Raw genomic sequence first — 11,873 nt, forward strand, 5'->3', positions numbered from 1 at the left:
ATTGTTACTTCCCTGGCCTCCCCGGTCAATGAGGACCGATTTCGGATTTCCCGCGACTTAGCAGCATTGTTTGACGTTTCGGGGCCATCTCACTCATGCTTTTTGACTTCGACGACCTGTAGATATGCAACGATACATGTTACGAGTGACCACTGTTGCAGTCAGGAAGCAATAGAACTCCAGCATAAGGCGCTTCTGATGCATCCACATTTAAACGCTCCTGATAAACGATTCCATATCCCGACTGTCCCTACCTCGCTCCTTCCCTTGGCGTGTATGCTAGCTGTGAGGTCAAGAATCGTGACAGATCGTGGGCGATCCAGTCGTGCATCTTTGTCGATGGGTGCAAATTGTCGACCCAGATTTCGCCGCCCGATCGTGAGACGTCCTCTGGTCCGAACCCGTGGGCTACTGGGTCGTCGAGCACGCGCGTGAAGGTGTCCCAGGATGAGAAGAGCAACGTCGTGATGTCGCGATGGGCGGCGGAGAACTGGACGATGCGTTCTCGCAGCGTCGAGTTCCACATTTCGTAGATGCGACGGAAGTCAGGTTGAATGCCTGAGAAGGCCACACCTACATGGAGACGGTGAGTAAACGATTGACTCGGGCAGTAACCGGAATTGAACGTGCCGACGGGTGTTCGATGGATGGGTGGAACATCGATGAAGAGAAAATTCCGTGCGCCAGCTTGGTACAATACTTCTTGCTCGACGAAGAGTTCTTCGAGCGTCTCAGGTACAGACGGTATCTCTATCTGTCTTTGCAAGGAATGGGCTCAGCGCTTAAGAAACTCGGCCGTTGAAGGAAGGCTTACCCGCAGTCGTTGATTCCAATCCAAGTCACTAGAGAGAGCGCATGCACACATCGCCCCAGACACCTGAGTTTACTCCTTACGAGAGAGTATTCACTTACCAAATAGTGTGTCTTGAGCGCTCCAGGGGGCCCAGGACGGCTTCTCGCCCACGCGGGGCAAGAAGTTAACCTGGACCTGCTTCCGGATGCCACCGACGGTATCGCCGCCCACGGCATAGTCGTAGACGAGGAGATGGGTGCCCGGACTGTATTCTGTGATGAGGTGGCCGACCCAGTTGGGCATGGCGGGCTCTGCCCAGGTGATGCCGGGGAATTCTATCCCAAGGGGTGCCTCGTCGGAGGGAATGGTGTCCTCTTTGTTGTAGAGGTAGCCGACATCCGAATAGGAATCGCCGCTGGAGTGTGAAAAAGGCGCTGGCATTAGAAGAGATTCTGTCGATATCCGCAGAGATCCCTACAATATCACCAAGTGCCGTAGGCCAGCGTATCCGCGCCAGCTTGGACCAATTACATTCACTGAATCCGTGGTCATTACTAGGATGGCACCAGCTGCGAAGGAAATCAGAGGAAAGGTCAGGTGCTATGATCCGGCTACGGAGCGTACTGCAGAGCGGGGGTTATTCTAGCAAAGTTTGTTTAGATATGGTGGAACTCAAAGCTTCATGAGTCTCGTGGGCGGGGTTGTACACTGTACGTTCCAGGCACGGAGTTGCGGGTTTGTTCTTGGCCCAATTCGAGCGCTCCCACGCTGGGTGGATCGGCGATCTGATCTTTCCCACTCTGCGCCCGCTCCGTCTCTCCGCGTCGTCCTCAGGCTGCGTCCTGCCCACACCGCCGTCCTCCACGATATCGCTTACGACTGTTATGGCCCTCTAGTTTGCCTCTCATTGCGCTTTTCTTGTTGTCTCTTTTGCTAATCGACGGTCTGTTGACTCCCTGATCTGCTGTAATCTCTACTCCGACATCCTCGGGTTTCGCACATAGCACAACGATGTTTCCGTCATTCTCATGGCTCCCTTCATTGCCTTCCATCGACTTCAGTCTCCCATCAAGCATACAGAAACGCTTCATTTCATTTGCCCTCCGACAGTCCCTAGGACATCTATTGAAGCCGGGCCAGCTCGATATCCAGCAAGTTGATTCCCAGATTGGCTCAGGTTACGTGCAGGTCCGGGACCTCGAGCTGAATAATGAGGTAAGTCGCTCCTCCACCTCGATTACACATGCGTTATACTCAGGTTATAGGCCATTAATGCGCTGATTTCTGGCCTTCCAATACGATTACACGATGGCTCCGTAGGCAAGGTCACCGCTCGCATCCCATGGCCAAATCCCCTTACCTCCTCCGTCGGCCTTTCGCTCGAGTCTCTCCATTTGACATTCTACCTTGAGCCTACTGTCTCCCCACAATCAAAGCGTCCGTTTGTCGACAATCTTGCCGAGTCGGTCGCGTCTGTTGCGGAAACCTTCATTCATGAGGAGCTCACTCCCAACGAAGAGGCTACCCTACGAGAATCTATGCATACCGAGTTCAATCCATCCTCTGCTGCGTCTGTCGAGTCACACGACCCGTTGCCTGGCGGGCTCGATCCCTTCATGTCTGAAGAGGAAGTGCACTTCAGCGAAGCCGATCCTCCTGGTGTCTCCATATTCGCGACTCTCATTGAACGATTGCTCGCCCGCTTTCAATTTGACGCGACTGATACCCGGATAACAATCGTCAACCCGCAGCAGGCCAGCTTCACACTTATCGTTCCAGACATCCGATACAGCACAGATGTACCTGTCCGTGCTGCGGATACCTCGACATCTCCATCGTTGGAGGCCTGTCCAGCAGGAGAGGTGCGCAAGGTAACGGTGTCAGGTGTTACCGTGACTTCTCGTTGCTTGCGTCCAATGAGCCCTCAGCCATTGACCCCTCCGCCAGTTCTGACCCCCAAGACCGCTTCACCCACCACCCCCGTTTCGCCCGTATACGAGCGCCATCCCAGTCCACCTTACCCTGGACCCATTTTTGTTCCTCCTATAGAGACTCCTTTGTCATCTGAACTAGGCCCCGAGTCTCCGATGATCACGGTCGAGCCTCCGGTAGAGTCAGAGGCATCGCCGCCGGCTTCAGATGAATCTGACATGGACGAAGAGACGCAGATGTACATGTCGCAGTCAATCGTTGCACTCCCTCCGCGATCTGGGTCCCCGGCGAGCTCTGTGGACAGCAGCATGTATCAGAGTGCGGTGGACACTACAGAGCCCGACCCTGGGCTTGATGACATTCCGGAAGAAGAGCCTCCTCAATCGCGTAGTCCCACACCGTCAGACCGGTTTGCTCAGCCTTCTCCCTCGCCTCCCTTGCCTGGCCCAGCCCGCCCGCCGGGAAATAATGAGGCGCCTCGTTCACCCAGTGTGGAGGAGGCTCCGGCCCCGTCGCAGCCGATACCGCTGCCACCGCCGCGCCCTCTGAAGCTACGTACGATGGAGATCGAGGACGAGACTGTTCTGTCCCTGGGTTCTGAACCCATCGAGCTACGCCTCATTACTCCCCCTCCGTCCCGTCCCATCCCGCCGTCCCGTCCTGCACAGTCTGGAGCACCCTCGGGGTTCCACGACGCACATCCGCAAGGTCGCGTCAAGTCCGACGCTACTACTTTTCGTCAAGACAAAATTCGCATTGAGCTCACGATGGGTACCATTGCATGTGCTTTCAGTGCTCGGCAAATTCGGAACATTGCGGACATCGCGGAATTATGGATGTCGCACAGCACACCCCCTCCCGCCGAGCCCCGCCGATCTGGCGACGCATCGTTACCTCTCCCGTTCGACGACATCGAAGGGAACGTACGCATCCGTGGCCTCGTCCTCCTCCTCCTGCCAGCCTCACGGTCGTCCGCTTCGAATCCAGATGACGCGCTGACTCAGTACTTCGCTCGGCCACTAGTCGCCCCCCATCTGCAGCGAGGCTATACTCGAGTACATGTCGAAGGCATCTCGGCGTCCTTGTCGTTGAAGCGTGCAGAACCACCCAAGAGTAGGCGCATGTCCTCCAAAGGAGATTCTCCTTCCACAGGCGCAACATTCACGATCTCAGATATCTCTGCGTTCGCTCTCCTCCCCCGGTCTGGTCCCAATGCGGAGATGACCACGTCCCCGATCCTCATCACCGATCCACTCCTCCCCTCACAGTACCCTACCACACATCTGCACCCATCCCTTGTTCTGACGACGGAGCCAAGTGCCTCGCTTCCTAGCTTTGACATAGTAGACTGGACCGATCCCGCCCAGCGGAGCACAACTGCTAAGCTGTCTCTGTGGCGTACAAAGCTGATGCAGCACACGTCTGCTGCTGCTGGTGACCGGTCTGCATCGCAGCAGCCTGATCGGGATGACTCTCCCTTCTTGTCTTCGCCTCCAAACAGTCCTCCAAGGAGAACATCAGAGCTTCCGAAGCCATTCAGTCCGCCGACCGCACGTCCAATACCTGTTATGCTGCCGTCGTCCCCTGGCAGACTTGGTCTGGCCGGCGCATTTGCCCCCCCTGGTAGGAGCATCCAGCCGCCCTCGAAGCCGTCTGCTCCTGCTCTGTCGGTCAAGTTCCGCAGTGCACCTCCTCGTCCCAAGGAGGGTCGCGCCGATGCGGAATTGCAGGTCACTTTGGCCCCACTCCACATCTTTTTGGATATGGGACTTATCCTGGCCCCTCGCGAGCACGGGAAGAGTGAGGTGCTTCAGTTTGTCGACGAGCTTACCGCTTCGCCGAGGACTGTGGATGCTGAGGAAGTCGTGTCCCCCGATCCGGAGGAAGGTGTCTTCGAAGACGACTATGTGGAGGAGTATCGTCCGTCGACGCCTCGAGGACCTCGGTCGCAACAAGATCGTGAAGCTGAGAGGGAGCGAGAACGGCGCAGGCTGGAGCAGCTCGTCTTGGAAGATCTCGACCTTGGGTATGACTATCAAGGGCAAGCCGGAGTTCCTCCTACCCCAACTTCCCGACGTTCAGGAGTAAGTTTCTTTGACTCTTATCTTATTTTCCGACTTATCTTTCCCGCAGCAGCCCCAGAAGAGAAAGAGGTCGAAGCCCGAGGGGCCTGCGATCTCTGTCATCCTTCCTGCCCTACGTGTGGAGATCCGCACTCCGCCTCCGCCGGACCGTTCCCCTCGTGCGGGTGCTCTCGTAGTGGACATACACGATTTGCGTCTCTGTCCCGGAGCAGCCGTCCAGCAAGATGTTGCACCGACCGCCAGGTTCGGCACTGCAGAAGATTTGTATGGCAATGATACTTCCAGCCAGCGAAGAAGAGCGCGGGACAATGTTGTCCTGGGCGCGAGCTGGAAGCGAATCGTCGTGGCGTGCTCGGTCGTTGGAGAGTCGAAGGCTCGTGCAATCTTGTCGCTCGGTTCCCTCGCGTATAGGGAAGGCGATCAAGCACCGCAATTTGGTGTCGGTACCCCTCCCACGAGAGAATCGGGCGCTCGTAGTCTCCGGCCAGAGGTAGTCGTCAGCCAGACGACAGCTGTGTCTCAACAGGATGGTCACCAATCTGTCAACAAGACGGCCGTTTCGGTTGACCTTCCATCAATTCATGTCGAGCTCTCCAAACCCCTCATCGACAGTCTGCAGCTGTGGGCGGACGATCTGACACAGCTAGCGGAGGCTGCATTCGCGGGGCGGCCGGGTCCAGATACTGGCACGCAACGCGGTAGTGGCGACTCGAGTCTGATCGGTAGCCGGTACTTCGCTCGAGCAAGCACAGTAGGCAGTAGTACCGAGAGCGGTAGTGCGAGTCTCGCCAACACCATCAGAGCTAAACCGGAGCAACGCAGCGAGACCGCTGTGAAGCTCGCTATCACAGAAGGTACATTAGAACGGTCTGGACAACCTCTTCAATGCTGAAATGCAGTTCCGCAGTGGCTGCAAGACTCCTGATACCAAGGGAGGAGACCGGACAAGTCATCGCCGTCCGACCCTTTGATATCACTGCCTCTGACGTCGATGTGCTCCTTGAGCTCAAGCCCGAGGGCAAGGTACGTAAATCATTCCTTCTAGCTGGTCGTGTGCGGCTTATGCTATCCGTAGGACGAGACTGTGGCGACTATCGGTGTCATGGATTTGAATGTTCACGACCTATCGACGACCGGCCGCAACTGTTTCCTGTCGCTTACCACTCCTCGCTCTCTGGTGAGTCCGTCCCTTGAACCAGGTACGAGGCTGTTACACTCATACATCATTGTTAGATTACCACCGCACGGTCGGCCCTCAAGCTCCGCTTCACGTCTCTCGTCGTACCAGAGACCACCGCGAAGGAATCCAGAGTAAGGCTCACTGTGGACGGGATCACCTACAATTTCTACCCAGATATCGCATGGGCCACCGACCTCAGCCATTTCTTCAAGGCGCCTCCTGGGGTAGATAACATCTGCTCGTATCCAGGTCGACGACTGATTGCTGTCATTTTCACAGGCTTTCGAGTCCGTAGTCCCCAGTGAACGAACGCGCGTGAACGTGAAGGTTCATGACACATCAATACGGGTATTCGCACCGACGCACAAGGGTGCCTTACTACCGTACATCGGAGAGCTGGAGTTCTCAACTGTCATCGAAGGCAATTCGCCAAACATGTCAATGAACCTAGGCGTGCCGTCGTTCTCCCTGCTGTGTATCGATGACCTCTCGAGCCAGGACGGAGATGTCACACCAGCGCGTGCTTCGTCTGCTTCACATGGTGTTCCCTTCTGGAAGGTGAAGTAAGACTTCTCCCTACACTACACATGCAATTGACTTTGGTTGGTAGGCCGAGGGATACGCACTGATCACAGAGATCTCGAACCTTGTGCTGTCCTTCAAGCGGGATGCATCTGTGACACCTGCTGACAGCCGAGTAAGTGTTCTCCATCCCGAACTTGTTTCGACATACTCACATACACGAAAGCTGGCTATTGACCGTGGTGACCTCCGGCTACACATATGTGCTGATACGATGGGTGCCCTGGGCACTTTCATCAGTGACCTCTCCTCCGCTTTCAAGTCTCCTGACGTAGAGTGTGTATGACCTCACCGCCGAAGACGTTGAATGCCGCTGAATCATGCTATAGACCCTCTGAGCCGAAGCCGAAGCGCGAGCCTTCAAATGTCACGGAGAGGCCAACACCCGCCCGTGGGCTTCTTGGTAAGCCAGTCAAAAATTTAGTGATATACAATGATCACTCAGTCTATCGTATAGCATCTCTTGACGAGCAAGCATTTAGGCGTCTGCCAGAAGTTGGAGCTGCTCCTGATATGATCGAGGACGACTTGCCAACGAACGCAGATTACCTTGATGAACACTTTGGTGCCGCTGCGGGTCTTCGGGACTTCAGCGACGAGGAGTTCGAGGTGTCAGACCTGGAAGGCTCTTACGTTCAGTCTGCTCCTATAGGAGGTGCCAAGAGCCCATCGTCTACATTTGGTGGTGAGACCATCAGAATGCTCCGACCCGAAGGCTTGCGTATCGTTGAGAACTACTTTGAGACTCTCCCGCCTGATCCAGGCGAGGCTGCGAGGTATGTTCATGATCGCGTTGGCATAATGACCACGTGCTGACATTGTAGAAAAGCTTGGGAGACACTGTCATGCAGGCTCGGCTACATGAGTTCAACGTCAATCTTCTCCTTTACGACGGCTACGACTGGGTTCGTACAAGGAAGATCATCGAAGAGAAGCAGAAAGAAATGCGACGCAAACTCGCAAAGATTCGCCAATTGGTGGCCAGCGGGCAAACGCCGGATCCGAGCGTTGAGGAGACGAATACCCTGTTATTCAACTCTGTCTACATTGGCTTGGACCACAATGTGGACGAGCTGGAGCCTGGGGCGCTCATCGCAGCCATCGACGAGGAATTGAACGAAGAGTTCGAGACCAATACCCAGAGTTCTTGGCAGTCCCTCAAGCCGCAGCCGTTGGCTTCCCCGGGGAGAGGCGGCACTCATCATACCAAACCGCATCGCAAGCGTCTCCATAGGTCTAAGGGGCCCAGCATCGAGATCAAGCTCATGAATGTCGATGCGGAAGTCGACCAATATCGTCCAGAAGGTGCGCTCGTCTCTCGCACGTTCGCCACAATCAAGGACGTCGAGATCTTGGACCATATCAAGACATCGACTTGGAAGAAGTTCTTGACCAGCCTCCGCGCCGACTCGCGGGGAAATGTCCGTGAGACAGACTCGAACATGGTTCGGGTCGAGCTGCGTATGCTCCATCCTGTTCCAGGTCATCCGTCTCAGGAGGCTAGGCTTCGGGTAAGCTCAGTGTAGCAAAGCGTTGAGCACCTCGCTCATCTTTCATGGGTAGGCGAAGATTCTGCCATTGCGGCTGCATGTAGATCAAGACGCTCTTGACTTCCTGAAGCAGTTCTTCGCCTTCAAGGATCCTGATGCTGCTCCTCCAGCGAGTGTTGAGCCAGCGGATGAGATCTACTTCCGTATGTGTTGCTCCCTCTTTCACTTGCTTTTGTTCTGAAATACCAACCCGGTACAGAACAAGCCGAGGTCTTCCCTGTCGACATCAAGTTGGACTACAAACCGCGGCGGGTGGACTACCGGGCGCTACGGGAGGGTCGCACCATCGAGCTGATGAACTTCTTCCACTTCGACGGTGCCGAGATGACCTTGCGACACATTACGCTGAAAGGGGTAAGTAGTATCTATCATCTTGCTACTGGTGGCTGACATCTTGCGAAGATCACCGGGTGGCCCAGGTTCTTCGATCTGCTGAACGATCTATGGACTCCGGATGTCAAAGCCACTCAACTAGTCGATGTGATCTCCGGTGTTTCACCCATTCGCTCTGTCGTCAACGTCGGGTCTGGAGTTGCGGACCTTGTCCTGCTACCCATCGCTCAGTACAAGAAGGACGGGCGTGTTTACCGCGGGTTGCAGAAAGGCACGAACGCATTCATCAAGTCGACGGCCATGGAGGCTATCAAGCTTGGCGCTCGGCTCGCGACGGGAACCCAAGTCATACTGGAACAGGCCGAGACCGTCCTTGGCGGTCAGTTCAGCGATGAGGTCATGGCGGAAGCCCTTCAGGTGCCTACTCCGATTGAGCTCGATGAAGACGAGTTGGACGAGGAGACCAGGGACTTGATCAGCAAATATGCTGAACAGCCGGTGAACGTGAAGGAGGGTGTGCAGTCGGCGTACAGAAGTCTGAGGCGCAACTTCAATTCAGCGGCCCAGACCATTCTCGCAGTACCTATGGAGGTATACGAGCGCTCAGGCAATGAGGTATGCTCTGCTACAGCGGCTGCTACAACATCAGCTTACCTCCAATTCCGATTCCAGGGTGCCGTCCGCGCGGTTGTACGTGCAGTGCCTATCGCCGTACTGAAGCCCATGATTGGTGCAACAGAGGCAGTCAGCAAGACGCTGCTCGGTCTCCAGAACACGCTAGATCCGAACATTCGCCAGGAGAACGAGGCGAAATACAAGCAACGATAGATACGATCGCTTCCTTCACATTCGGTATATACACTTATCCATTGTACTTTTATACCGACGCTCGTAGCTTCTCGTCATACCAGCACACTCTACCGGGCACATATTCCATAGCATGCACGTGTACATTACATAGCAATACACCAGATTGACCGCAGAGCATAACGGACATGAGAAGGCGTAGACAAGACGGAGGAAGGAGGGGGCTCAGTCGATCTCCATGCCCATTGACCGACCCTCGCCAGCAACGAGTGCGCTCCGTGTCTTGACTGCGACCTTGATCTTCTCCTTGACCTTCTCGGCCTGGGGTGTAATGGGCTGGACAAGCTTGACGGAGGTCTTCTCGAGCTTGCGCTTTCTGTGCGCCTTGAGCTTCTCCCGCGCGACAGCCATCCTGCATCGTGCGAGTCGGCGTGGGTCCAAGATCGAGGAGATAGATGAACACACCTGTTCTTCCAGAATGCATGCTCCCGCTTCTGCTTGATCTCCGCTATCCTCTTCATCGCCTTCACCGTCGTCTCCACTAGCTCACGGTTGTAGCGTACAGGGACGTTTCTCCTCTTCTCGAACTCGATCGTCGAATCCTGGGATGTTTTGAGTCCCATGGATACGACACGAAGAATGAAGGGGAAACGTACGACTGTCATCTCTTTACCCGCAGCCTTCCGGAATGCCTTCGTCCAGCGTACCTTCCTCGGGTTACGCTTCATCCTGAGGGCAACTTTAGAACACGACATTGAGCGAAGAGTGACTAAGACTCTCACTTAAAGTTTTTGTTGCATCTACAAGTGCATGGATGAGCTGTGTGCCAGGACAATGAGGTCGGAAGACTTACTTTGAGCTGCAAAACCGGAAGACCTTCGCGTCGTTCCGGACAAATGCGCTCCCTTGTAGACAGAGTCAGCATAACAACAGATATGTTAGATAGGAGCTTACCATGTCCTGGGTAGACGCTTTTCGAGCAGAAGTAGCACTTCTCTACACGCATGGCGGCAGCAAGGGACTGTGCAAGGAGGACGACAGGCGCCTGCTACAATCGGTTAGTGTCCAGAATTTCTTAAGATTGGCCCGGTGCACAATCTAGGGCGTCACGTGGTCGGAATTGTCACGCTGGGGCTTCGTTTGGCAGGCGTGAATGATGAAAAAACTATAGGCTCTGCGGTGGGCCCTCTTTTCAAAAAAAGAAGACGAGAGACTTGTAGCTATACACCATTTGTACACTTCTCTGGTTTTCGAATCACCATTTTCATGCTCTGAACAAAGTAGATAGACGAGCAATGTCTGCGATGCTAGGGGGCGCTTATGATATGTCCGAAACCAGTAAAGTCTAGGAAAGGGAAAATAACATACCAGCTGGCAGGGCACCTACGCCCTTGCCTCCGAATATGCCAAAGCGAACTCTACGGGATTGTAACTCCATCGAAAATCTTGGACACTATGCCCAGAAGAGGTTTAGGGCCTGTTCGGCAAAGAGTTGGAGTTAGAGTTACCGGCATTTCATGCCCAAATATAGTAATAATATCTCGGTTTTCAATCTCGAGAAAACTCGAGTTACTCGGGCGAGTGCATGCGTTCGGATGCCTCCCAGTAACTCCGGGCGGTTATTATCAGCTCAGGTCATAACTTATCTCGAGGCTCTACCCTTTTGGCAGCCTGCTTGATTCTCTCTCTATAGAGTATTGGGATGGCTACCATGACCGGCGTAGATTGTGATCAGACATCCGAGACCATCCTACTTGAGGGATTAGGGCAGGCTACTACCAAGGCCCGCCCAGTCAAAACAATGACATTTACTGCTATAATAGCCTGTCTTCGGCGCTCTATTTGAGCCTGATGGATAGCTTGGTGAATTTAGACAGCTGCTCTTGTGTGGACCATGGTGAAGCAGGGATGAAGCAGAGCCCATCTGATAAGCCATAGCTATTGGTATACTAGATACATGTACGAGTTCAGGGCGCTTGTCTCCTCCGGACTTCACGGGTACTCCGCCCCTGTAACTCTAACTCGCACAGAAATCCTCGGAAATGCCGCCACGTGACAAAATGCCGGTGACTCGTAACTCCAACTCTTTGCCGAACAGGCCCTTAGAGTACCGTCACGGCAACCTGCAAGGAGCCGAGGAACCGGAGACAAGGAGAATGTGCTGCCATTGGCATCGGAGGTGCGCTTCCCGGCCCAGCTGGGCATCGCGAAGAAATATCGTAGCCACCGCGTCCTTCCAAACGACATTCTTGAGGAGCTCGATCGGGAAGGCATCACTCCGGACAACTAATGATCCCTACTCCATTATCTTTATTCGTGTTTATAACTATACTATGTGTGCTCCGCTATTGCTACATATTCCCCTCTACTTGTATACCTGTCCAGTCATGCCATTGACCACTCTCTCCTCTGCGCGACACTCCCACCTACTTATCGGCTTTAATCAACAAGTTAATATGTTTGGCGCCCTGCTTCACGTGCTTCGTAACGCCGTGACATAGCAGTAGATTGTGCACCGGGCCAATCTTAGACGCTCTTAGGAAGACAAACACACGCAAACATCGCTGTATCAGGTTGGGTCACAGCCTTCGGTATCGTTGACCTTTCCCACC

At 54.5% G+C, this 11,873-nt stretch overlaps 3 protein-coding genes across 3 annotated transcripts; 1 reads left to right on the top strand and 2 right to left on the bottom strand.

Moving 5' to 3' along the window:
- Positions 1-250: 250 nt before the first annotated feature.
- On the bottom strand, positions 251-1,432 carry DICSQDRAFT_97426 (uncharacterized protein; the record flags this gene model as incomplete). Its single annotated transcript, XM_007361574.1, has 6 exons — positions 1,418-1,432; positions 1,272-1,362; positions 913-1,208; positions 815-842; positions 616-758; positions 251-558 (listed from the first exon to the last, which is right to left on the bottom strand). The coding sequence occupies exons 2-6, from the start codon at positions 1,343-1,345 to the stop codon at positions 251-253; spliced, it is 849 nt and encodes a 282-aa protein (XP_007361636.1). The 5' UTR covers positions 1,346-1,362; positions 1,418-1,432.
- A 372-nt stretch (positions 1,433-1,804) lies between these two features.
- Positions 1,805-9,282, top strand: DICSQDRAFT_143230 (uncharacterized protein; the record flags this gene model as incomplete). The annotated part of the gene is made up of 16 exons (XM_007361067.1): positions 1,805-2,008; positions 2,059-4,809; positions 4,859-5,663; positions 5,717-5,832; positions 5,885-5,986; positions 6,043-6,213; positions 6,269-6,547; positions 6,600-6,686; positions 6,738-6,847; positions 6,901-6,974; positions 7,029-7,347; positions 7,401-8,082; positions 8,135-8,264; positions 8,321-8,475; positions 8,524-9,069; positions 9,127-9,282. The coding sequence occupies 16 exons, from the start codon at positions 1,805-1,807 to the stop codon at positions 9,280-9,282; spliced, it is 6,687 nt and encodes a 2,228-aa protein (XP_007361129.1).
- Positions 9,283-9,486: 204 nt separating this feature from the next.
- DICSQDRAFT_165571 (uncharacterized protein) lies at positions 9,487-10,267 on the bottom strand (the record flags this gene model as incomplete). The annotated part of the gene is made up of 6 exons (XM_007361068.1): positions 9,487-9,673; positions 9,727-9,863; positions 9,918-9,990; positions 10,044-10,061; positions 10,115-10,166; positions 10,216-10,267. The coding sequence occupies 6 exons, from the start codon at positions 10,265-10,267 to the stop codon at positions 9,487-9,489; spliced, it is 519 nt and encodes a 172-aa protein (XP_007361130.1).
- Positions 10,268-11,873: the final 1,606 nt, after the last annotated feature.

The sequence above is a fragment of the Dichomitus squalens genome (assembly GCF_000275845.1).
Source record: "Dichomitus squalens LYAD-421 SS1 unplaced genomic scaffold DICSQscaffold_2, whole genome shotgun sequence".
Classification (NCBI taxonomy): Eukaryota; Fungi; Basidiomycota; class Agaricomycetes; order Polyporales; family Polyporaceae; genus Dichomitus; species Dichomitus squalens.